Here is an 11205-nt window from a genome sequence, read left to right as displayed (position 1 = left end):
CTGCGGCGATTGCACTCATAAAACTGTCCTGACTTCTCCACCACTGGCAGGCTGGTGCCTGCTGAACACTGGCTCTTCATTGCAGCATGTGATTCTGACAGTGGATGCAAGGCCAGAACGTGCAGTTTCAGCAATAGTCAGCTCACCTCCACAGTATTTTACACGAGCAAGCAGAGAAAATCAAATTTCGTAAACAATTCAAGTCCAGTGGCGTCTGAATCACAACTTTCAGCGATTGGGCCATGACAGTCTTCAGAGAACGAGGAATCACTTGAGGGAGCAACTGTCTGAGTTCGAGGCCAGCGCACATCCATCAAAGCTCTCCTCCGAATCCGACTCACTATCGCTCAGTTGAATCCATTAATTTTTTATTATGATCACTGTATTCTTATTTTTGGAACGCCATCGTACAACTTGCGCTTCGAGGCGGACTCTGGCACTGCTTCAGCTTCATAAACTCCCTCAGCAGCTTCCTGGACAGGTGCTGCGTGCAGTGAGAATCTTCTCTTTGCAGGACGCTTGCACGACCTGCTCTTCTTGTTCCCCATTGTGCATCGCGCTCGAAACTGCAACAGCAAAGAAGTCTTTTGGGAAAGAATTTTTTGCACTTTTTTTGCACGTGGCACGGGTCACTGCTGCCATGGCAACAAAATTTGGAAGTAAAAGCGCTTCAAAACTCCCAAACTCCACGGCCACAATCTTGACAGATCGTGGTGCACGAGCATCGCGATGTGTACAATTTTTTTCAACTTTTTAGTGTACGAACATCGATGTGTACACATTTTTCAAATATTTTCAAATTTCAAACGGTCATATGACTGCAACGGTTGGTCCGAATCGCTTCAAATTTGGAATACTGACACCTCAGGGCATATGCTTTGATTTCCAATAGCAAAAAGGTGACAAATCGAAAGTTGATTTTTTGACCCCTGGAAGGTGGTGTCCCACCTTAAGCGTGCTCTCACCAACTTTCTCGAAGGAAATAATATACTCTCAAACCACCAGTTCGGTTTTCGCCGAGGGTTAGCTGGTTAGGGCCTGCTGACCTCCTGACAGGACTACACCACCAGTGGAGCAAGATAGCAGCTGCTAGCGGTGCTGTACAAATTATTGCCGTTGACATTGCGGGGGCCTTCGACAAAGTCTCCCACGCAAGTGTCCTTTACAAGGCAAAGGCTTACGGAGTATCCGGGAACCTCCTCAAGTGGCTCCACAGCTACCTGGCCGATAGACGAATCCAGGCCGTTGTGAGTGGCCAAACCTCACCTGAATTCCGAATCAGCTCAGGTGTGTCGCAAGGGAGCATATTAGGCCCCACTCAACCGAGTTGCCCGTTAGAATCTGCGAAGTAAAATAAACAACAACAACTCTGTTCCTCCTATATGTCAATGACATGGAGGACCACCTTCCTGCCACAACCCAGCTCGCCATATATGCAGATGATGCTACGCTGTATCAGTGCATCCCGTCCCTGACTGCTCTCCCAGTTGGCCTAGAGCAGCTCCAGACTGCTGTGGATGCCCTAGCCGAATGGGGCCAGAGCTGAGATCACATTCGAGCCGACAAAGTCGCAAGTCTTGACGATTTCACATCACCGTCAACCCTGGCCGATTCCTCCAGCCACTTTCAATAGGGTGGCCATAGAGGAAGTGGAGGAGCTGAAGTTGCTTGGAGTGCTCTTCGATCGGAGCCTCTCCTTTCGCTCCCACATTCGACAGGTTGCAGTCTCTCTCTCACTCTCTCTCTCTCTCTCTCTCTCTCTCTCTCCCCGACTCTCTCTCTCTCTCTCTCTCTCACTTGATCTCCCTCCCTAGCTGCATTCCTATCGATGCCTGGTCGAGACCTCCGGTCGGATGCCGGGATGAGCCTCGCCAACCACATTGGCACATCGCCCCATAGGCCATACTCCCCTTTGTCTTGTTGTCCAGTGTCATTTCAGTTGTCCTCTTCCCCTGATTATTACTATTAGTAGGGCTGTGTTTGCTAGTAAAAAAAATTAATGTCACATTGTGTTGAAATAATACAACAAAATTAATGTTACAGCATTGGGCAACAAATGTTACCAGGTTACGGTACGTAACGCCGTAGCTCTACGACTATACTATTGTATACTATGCTGTAGCAGCTATACCGCTACATGTATACCGTATCAAGAGTCCATAACCCATGGCCTATGCCTATGGCTATGGACTCTTGATGCATGGTATCCAGCAGGGAGTCGTAAAATACGTATTTTACGACTCCCTGGTATCCAGCGCATTATACGCATGCGATTGTGACGTAACGCTGTACAAGTAAAAAAAAGAGGGAAATCGATAAAAAAAGCCACAAAACAGAGAATATTGAAAGATTGAAATCCATTTGGAAATCTTGCTGCATCGTATTGGATGGAAGAAACATGAACTTATCCCCTGAGTTGAAGAGAGGGTTTCACCTCCTTCGCGATGGTGATGTTGAGAGGCTTGTGGCTGAGCTGGGCTATCTGGGTGATAATGGCCAAGCTTTGCGTCCGTTTTTGCCATTTTTAGTGAGGGTTGCTTTGATGCAAAACCCAGAATGCAGTTCAAGCGAAGATGCAAGTCGAGTACAATTTTCAATCTTGGCTGCTATTGGTGAACTGGAAGCGGTGAATAGCATTGTGGCTTCGTTGTCGTTCGATCGCGACGATATGAGGCGTGACGTAGAGAAAGAAAAGCTTATGCGCTCTAAACAAATCTCTTCTGGTGGTCTACCCGATCAAGATAGTCACCTGATTCAGGGACTAAAACAACCCATTGAAGTGGAGTTCGAGCAGGCACATCCCACAAGAAAGCTCAGGTTGTTTATGTGTGAGCTCCTGCGATTAGTCTCTGTGGTAAGTTACGAATTTCTGTGTGAAAATGCGTAAAGACAATATTCATTGTTCAAATGTTACGCTTGATGTTACCTGTGAAAATTGGGTGTTTAAATTTGGCAAATGAATTCAAAAAAAGGGGAAGTTAAGGCAAAAATCAAAATTTCACCAGTTGTAGTCTTCGGGGTGCTGAGTCGAATGGTCTTGGTCCGAGAAAGCTGAGACGCTCCCTTCCTACTTGAATCCCAATCGAACTCGCGCACTTCCAACCGCACAGTCTCCAACAATGTCACAGTGATAATACTGGAATGCAGCTGTGCACAGTCATACAGTCATATAAACCATAAGAGTGCTCCACGTGCGTGACTTCCACTTCCGCATCATTCTTTTTTCTTCTCTCTGTTCTCTAATCATGAAATCTGAGTTAAATTCCAATTTGAGTGTGTTACCGGTATGCAACTTTCTTGACTTTTTCTTGGTGCATGGGCCACGCGTACTCATCCGGCGGATATGTGTGAATAATAATAATAATCGATTATAATCGTTAGCAAATAGTGTCAGAATTTTGTGCAAAAATTACCTGTTTCTGAAAGCTAGGCCTTCATAATACCAAAAATTTGCATTAGTGACAGGGTAGCTCAGAAACATGGCAGTTATAAGCGGTCGTCCGTAAATTTCGAACTTTTTTCACAAAACGAAATAATTTCGTTATGGGGTAGGAGGGTTTGACCAATTTCGTTTCAGAAAACATTGATTCATGCACATGGCCGTTGTATATGCATGTATGTCAACATTTTTTACGTTCTGAGGGGGAGTGAAGGAGGGGTTGGGTCTAAACTAAAATAATTCGTTTGGTGAAAAAAGTTCGATATTTACGGACGGCCCCTAAGTCAATTTAACCTCAGAATATGCACCATGCCCCTGGCAACTGCATACGCACAGTGAAAACTGATTCAAACTTCACAAAAACGAGGGTGTTCAGTACTTTTTGGGCTCAAAATCCTTAGCGAGTAATCTTTAACGTAACGATTACTTGATTGATAAGGAATTATCAATCGCTTACCAAGTAATTGGTATAATCGTTTCAGCCCTAGTCATAATGTTACATCAACAAAAACAACAAAATTGCGCAGATGCGCTAGATGATGAATAGCAGGTGAATACAGCGGTTGTCAGTTGACAACCCCCTTTTCTTTCTATAATGCAATTGCATGGTGTCCAGAATTTCTTAGTGTGGATACAATGTGGAGAATTCCTTGTTTGTCTTGATTTGTTTGTCTTGATTTGTTTGTCTTGATTTGTTTGTCTTGATTTGTTTGTCTTGATTTGTTTGTCTTGATTTGTTTGTCTTGATTTGTTTGTCTTGATTTGTCCTCAGGCTAACAGTCACAATGGGATTTGGTACCCAATTTCGAATGCTTTGTTTGACTGCCCGCTGTACTTCCAACATGTGATTGATCTCTTGCATCTGGCTCTCACTGGTACGTTCACAGTCTTGTGCAGAAGTGGTCAATAGACACTAGCAGGGATGAATTTACTGTCATATTTTTGCATAGCAGTTTCTGCTATACGAAATCACAATTGTGTAGCAGTCTTTGATTTTGATTAGCATTTTTCTGTGAAGGTTGGGTGTTTACCACATTTCCTTCTTGAGAGTGATGCCTGAAAGCCCATTTGCAAAAAAACCGACTGAAGCATACACGTGCACGCAGATTGAAAGGACCTGCAACACATACACTGTACTGTATGCATGTTACTTGACAGCACAGGCTAGGCATGGATAGCCTGTATGCACCGGAATTTTCTGCGAGTGACGGTGACTTTTGAGTAGCAGTAGATCGATTTTGCATCGCAAATTGCGATGCGATACAGGATAAATTCATCACTGAGCTAGATCTTTGTCAGAAAAAGGTTTTCGTATGAAATGCCTTCAGGCCCCATTCTTAGTGGAAATAGCAGAAAACACAATAGGGTCCTTCAACACCCTTCCGGGTCTACGGGATTCTACGGGATTCTACGGGATTTCGTGGATCTGTACAAATGGCAAGTGGTCCATTGATGATTCTGTTTAAAAATAAAGCCCCCTCTCGAATAGAGCCCTCTCTCAAATGTAGCCTTCCTCAACGTGTCTTCTGGAAAAATATAGCTCCAGGGCTTCTATTCATGCCTATTCTACTATTCCACAAGAAAATTCATTCAAGAGAATTCACAACACAAGCGCTCAGACTCAAGTCAGAGTAGAGTATACCATGGTCTACCGCGCGTAGTCTAGTCGTTGTCTGCAACACATTACAAAGTGTATGCATTCAAGTCGAGAGATCTAGTCGCGCGCGTGCGCGGACTTCGCCCGCCCGCGAATATTCGAATTTTCGAACCTACGGCCTAGATTTTATCCGATCGATTATTCGCTGAGGTCTAAGAGATCGAGGAAATTCGAATAATCGATTATTCGTTACATCACTAATACTGTAGTGGACACGTCTGTACCCGTGCTTGGTTGCCACTGCTCTTCTTTGTCGGTGTTCAATAGGACAAGTAGCGTGGTGCTGGATGTTTGAAATCAACCTCCATTTCCCCTCCCTGCGTATACTATATTGGTGTGCGTGCATGTGTGTTTCCACTTTGTTTATTGGTGCATGTATGCTGGTGGGACTCTGTGTACTGTCTATACACATTTGCTTTTTCTTTGTGTGTTGTGTTGTGTTGGTGCTACAGAGCTGCATTCGCTAGTGTCCTGTGCTGAAGTGACCAGTGTCTTGTTGCGTCTTGAGCATGGCTGTGAGATGTTGGTTCAGTTGGCTGCTGGGCTTCCACACTTTCAGCGCACATGTAAGACCACTGGCCTGTGTGTCCTTCCCTGCCCTTTGTTCAATATTAGTGTTTCTTCTTCTTTGTGGCATGTTCTCTTAGCTGAATCGTCACTGACATTACATAGTTTGCAGTGAGTGTGCACCATGGCACAGCTTGATCATCTTTCTGGATCTCGTGTTGTGATGTCAGGGATGAATTTACTGTCATATTTTTGCATAGCAGTTTCTGCTATACGAAATCACAATTGTGTAGCAGTCTTTGATTTTGATTAGCATTTTTCTGTGAAGGTTGGGTGTTTACCACATTTCCTTCTTGAGAGTGATGCCTGAAAGCCCATTTGCAAAAAAACCGACTGAAGCATACACGTGCACGCAGATTGAAAGGACCTGCAACACATACACTGTACTGTATGCATGTTACTTGACAGCACAGGCTAGGCATGGATAGCCTGTATGTACCGGAATTTTCTGCGAGTGACGGTGACTTTTGAGTAGCAGTAGATCGATTTTGCATCGCAAATTGCGATGCGATACAGGATAAATTCATCCCTGGATGTGATTGTCAATTTGTCATGCTTTTTCAGTGCTGGCAAGCCTGTTGATCTATTGTTTCTATCTGTTGCTTTTGCTTCTGCTGCTTCTGCTGCTGCTGCTGCTGCTGCTGCTTCTGCTGCTGCTGTTGTGGTTGTTGTTGTTGTTGTTGTTGTTGTTGTTGTTGTTGTTGTTGTTGTTGTTGTTGTTGTTGTTGTTGTTGTTGTTGTTTTAGTTTTGGATACTGTAGTTGAGTACGCATTTCGCGGCGGCGTGCCGGAAGTATCACAATCCTGGCGTGCCTGTAACCAGGCCATGCAGGCACTGTGCCAGATGGATGCACCCCAGGCTGCTCTGCGCATTCGTGATCTGTGTGTGAAGACCGGCGGACCAGCCTGCTGTATGCTACTGCTTACTGATGAGCTGGCTAAGCACTCGCAAGGTAAACCCTCCGCCCATGTCCTGTTGTCTTGTTCTCACGTTTCTTCTACTTCGAAGTCACGAACCCTGCTCATAGTCTCTATGTGCAGAAGGTTTCACTAGAACGAAAACTGTTCTCCGGGAAACCTTGGTACTTTGTACAGGCAGACATGTACATGTACTCAACTTGTACCTTTTTTTTACGGGGTAACGGCCTCTTTTACGGGCAAAATAAAGTCATGTAGACGTGAAAAAATTTGAGATACCATGAAAGTTAAAATAGAATTTTATTCAAGTACAATACATTGGGAAACTCCAAGAAATTCCACGTAAAACAGACGGAATTCAGTTTTCAATGGCCGATAACTACCCCAGCACCATCCTGCGTCGACAGGCCTGTCAGGCGCCTTCTAGACCCGCGTAGCCGGAGGTCGACTGCATGGATCACTGCAAATTGGCTGCGAACTCGCACCCAAGCCATGATGATTGAAAATGGCTTGTCCCACTTGAGGGCGAGGCGACCAGCAAGTCGCTTCTGATAGCTGGCGTATTCGCGATGTAGCACCCCATCCGTGGAACAAACCAGTGGTGTGAACGACCCACGGAGGTCCTCGGAGGCCTGACGATACTTCTTTTTCTTCGCGTTAGCAGCGCGGTTGGAAGTAGCTTCCCAAGATGAATGGGAGTAACTGGGTGCGTTGGCATCAATGATGCGATTATCAAAAAACGCCACCCTGTTATCCTCCCACACACCCCGGGCAAGCCAATCTGAAGAGCAGGCTGCCTCGTTCGATCACCCTCCGGTACCATGATCGGCTCGATGACAACACCACCGAATGCCATATCAGCTAGCTTTGCATCACTATCACGCAGATCATTGTGGCCTCGCTTGATAAGTCCACCTTTCGGGCAGTCAAGGCCATGCTGGAGAGAGAAAGGCTTCCCGCAACCATCACATTGCGCTGGCAGGGCAAGCGGCTGCCGACCATAGCGGATGGCAAGTTGATCGCGGAATTCTGTACTCGACAGATCATACCCCTCGCGCTTCAGGGGCAACACCGTAAGCCATCCGGAGGCATTTCCCCGTACGATGCGGGAGAGGGTGCGCTCCTCAAGCTGTGGCAGGTCACTGAGAATTGATTGGCTGATTTCAGCGGAAATCACATCTCGTTCCCTGCTGATTTGGCTTGTGATGCGGCGACAGTGAGCGCTGTGATCATTTACGTTTACGGGGTTACCAGATTGGATTGAGTTGCGCAGGATGTCAGTAGCATTTCTCGAATTCTGGTAAGCCTGGGGTGCTGTGTGGACAGGATCGGCCAAAGCCAAGCCACCATACTTGACTGGCAGGGTGAGGAGCTGGTGTTCCCGAGGAAGAACCTCCCGCCCAAGGATGGCTGGGGCAAATTGCTCCAGGATGACGTCTCGAAGCGGAGCAAACTCCTCCTCAAGACCCTGGACAACTTGGTACTTTGTACAGGCAGACATGTACATGTACTTAACTTGTACCTTGGTACTTTGTACAGGCGAACATGTACATGTAGTTAACTTGTGCAAGTTGATGTGTCTTTCTGCACGGAGAACAAAATAAGAGCATGGATGGTAACACCCCTGTGTACAATACAATGGAAGGCTGTGTACCAACTGGTATGTACAGTCAGTATCGCCTATAACGTTGGTGTTTGATTTTGAGCATTTTATCACTATAGCCGGTATATTACTACAATGTATAGCTGCCAACCTTATAGGCGATTCCAAGAGTGCATAAACAATTAGTTTATGGACTCTTGGCGATACTGACTGTACATGTGTGTACATGTGCAAGCTTTCACTGGTGATGATGATGGATTTGGCAAGTGGTGCTTTTGTGCATGTGTTGTGCATGTGTTGTGCATGTGTTGTGCATGTGTTGTGCATGTGTTGTGCATGTGTTGTGCATGTGTTGTGCATGTGTTGTGCATGTGTTGTGCATGTGTTGTGCATGTGTTGTGCATGTGTTGTGCATGTGTTGTGCATGTGTTGTGCATGTGTTGTGCATGTGTTGTGCATGTGTTGTGCATGTGTTGTGCATGTGTTGTGCATGTGTTGTGGGGTTGGGGGCTGCCAGTACTGTATGTGTGACTTTGTCAATCCTATGTTGATGATGGCTGGGCTGCTGACAACCTCTTTACTACAGGCTGTGTGCAGGTTGCCTTTCTGTTACTTGGTGTACGATCACTTGTGAAGCTCTTCTCTACTCTGGGCGACTAGCACAATGCCCTAGTGTGTAGTGTGTAGTCGGCGCCATGGTTGACACCTTCTTGCCACATGGTGTACTGTAGCTTACTCACAGCAGCAGCAGCTGACAATTCCTACACTATTGCATTCACATAAAACCCCTGTGTCAGTCCAGTCTGGCCTTTTTACCTCTTCCTGCTGTTGGTTGTACTGATAATGTGCTCTGAAGTAGAGCTGCATCACGCTGTCATGTTTGTTTTTGGATCCTGGCACAACGTAGTGTGTTCATCCTTCCCTGTGCTGTTTTTCAAGACTACAAGTCTACTGTTGTGTTTTACTGTTGTATTGTAATGTACTGTTGTTCTGTACTGTCGGTGCTCGTTGTTTGAAATTGCATAGGGGTAGGCTGTGGGTTTTCTCTCCTTTCTGCTGATGCCAGCGTTCATGTTGTGCCTTAGGGTGTTGTGTGTACTGGTGGTTTACCCCTGTGTGTATAATTGTTTTTATGTACTGGTGGTTTACCCCTGTGCGTGTAATTGTTTTTTTGTACTGGTGGTTTACCCCTGTGCGTGTAATTGTTTTTATGTACTGGTGGTTTACCCCTGTGTGTGTAATTGTTTTTATGTGTTTCCTGCAGTGTCTGTAGTAGTAGCTGTTACCGGTACCTTTGCCTCATGTGTGTTTGTGAACGTTGACAATGTTGATGTGTATACAGATAGCGTTAATCTTCTTGCAGGCGGTGGCAGTGGTGTGTGGCTCGACTTCATCACTAGTTTGCTCCTGCATGAGAAGTCGGCTGCTAAGGACGCACTCATACAATACGTCAGCAGCTCGCAGAAGAAGGTGAGAATGCATTAGCTGTGAATGTCTTTGTAAAGTCTATTAAGTATTGAGTGTGTGCGTGCGTGTGTTGCATGTGTGTGCATGGTGTGTGTGTGTGTGTGTGTGTGTATAAGTTGCTATGTGTAACATAGCTGTTCGCTATCATCGCTTCCGCGATGGGCAGGTCTGAGGTCTGAGGTGTGTGTATGACTCTGTGTTAACTCATGCAAATTGAGTGGGACTGCTGATTGTGGTTCGTTTTGGCTTGGTGTGGTGCTGGTCATCTCAGTGCCAGTACTGCAGTAGTGGCAACCAACAAGGGCACATGCCATGGAGTCTACCACGTATCACTGTATGCCATGGCACAGTTAGAGTGAGACTGTATGCCATGGCACAGTTAGAGTGAGACTGTATGCCATGGCACAGTTAGAGTGAGACTGTATGCCATGGCACAGTTAGAGTGAGACTGTATGCCATGGCACAGTTAGAGTGAGACTGTATGCCATGGCACAGTTAGAGTGAGACTGTATGCCATGGCACAGTTAGAGTGAGACTGTATGCCATGGCACAGTTAGAGTGAGACTGTATGCCATGGCACAGTTAGAGTGAGACTGTATGCCATGGCACAGTTAGAGTGAGACTGTATGCCATGGCAGAGTTAGAGTGAGACTGTATGCAATGGCACAGTTAGAGTCACGTGTCTTCATGGTACTAATCACATTATTCTGTGTTCTATGGCCCATGCTGCCTGATAGGGCTCCCGCTTGCAGAAGGCAAACCCCGCTTTTGAATCGCTACTGGAAAACATCCATCGGGAGTTGCTGGCGTTGTTCATGGCATCGCATCCACAGACACAACTTCTCAGTGTGATGAGCGGGGCCACCGCCAGTGAAGTAAGTAGTGTGATGAGCGGGGCCACCGCCAGTGAAGTAAGTAGTGTGATGAGCGGGGCCACCGCCAGTGAAGTAAGTAGTGTGATGAGCGGGGCCACCGCCAGTGAAGTAAGTAGTGTGATGAGCGGGGCCACCGCCAGTGAAGTAAGTAGTGTGATGAGCGGGGCCACCGCCAGTGAAGTAAGTAGTGTGATGAGCGGGGCCACCGCCAATGAAGTAAGAACTTACACCTACTGTAGTGTCTTGTATAAAAGCCTGTCTGGTATAGAAGCCTGTTTTGAATACAAGCCTGTCTTGTATAAAAGCCTGTTTTGAATACAAGCCTGATTTTTTAGATACACTGTCAGCACATACGCCTGGTTTAGTATTGACATACATAGAGATACGTAGTTTGAATAGAAGCCTAGCACTGACATCGGCTTATACGGCCGTAAGCACTTGCTTTTATACGCGACATTACGGTATGCCATGCTCCTGCCTGTACCTGTATGTATGACGTGTGCTTACCTATGCCATGCTACTGCCTGTACCTGTATGTATGACGTGTGCTTACCTATGCCATGCTACTGCCTGTACCTGTATGTATGACGTGTGCTTACCTATGCCATGCTACTGCCTCTACCTGTATGTATGACGTGTGCTTACCTATGCCATGCTACTGCCTCTACCTGTATGTAGT

The 11205-nt window shown here is 46.2% G+C and overlaps 1 protein-coding gene across 2 annotated transcripts in view; it reads left to right on the top strand.

Moving 5' to 3' along the window:
• The first annotated feature begins 2350 nt into the window (after window positions 1-2350).
• Window positions 2351-11205, top strand: part of LOC135824391 (integrator complex subunit 2-like) — a 36791-nt gene continuing 27936 nt past the window's right edge. Inside the window, exons 1-6 of one of the 2 annotated variants that reach the window (XM_065337134.1) lie at window positions 2351-2854; window positions 4212-4314; window positions 5549-5662; window positions 6410-6616; window positions 9548-9654; window positions 10389-10526. In XM_065337134.1, coding sequence (XP_065193206.1) covers window positions 2399-2854; window positions 4212-4314; window positions 5549-5662; window positions 6410-6616; window positions 9548-9654; window positions 10389-10526 — 1125 coding nt within the window. In that variant the 5' untranslated portion in view covers window positions 2351-2398. Of the gene's footprint in view, window positions 2855-4211; window positions 4315-5548; window positions 5663-6409; window positions 6617-9526; window positions 9655-10388; window positions 10527-11205 lie in introns of both variants that reach the window. The other variant, XM_065337127.1, reaches the window with a different exon arrangement.

Source organism: Sycon ciliatum, chromosome 1, assembly GCF_964019385.1.
Source record: "Sycon ciliatum chromosome 1, ocSycCili1.1, whole genome shotgun sequence".
Classification (NCBI taxonomy): Eukaryota; Metazoa; Porifera; class Calcarea; order Leucosolenida; family Sycettidae; genus Sycon; species Sycon ciliatum.
Note: the sequence above shows the minus strand (reverse complement) of the source record. Positions and strands in the feature narration are given on the sequence as shown.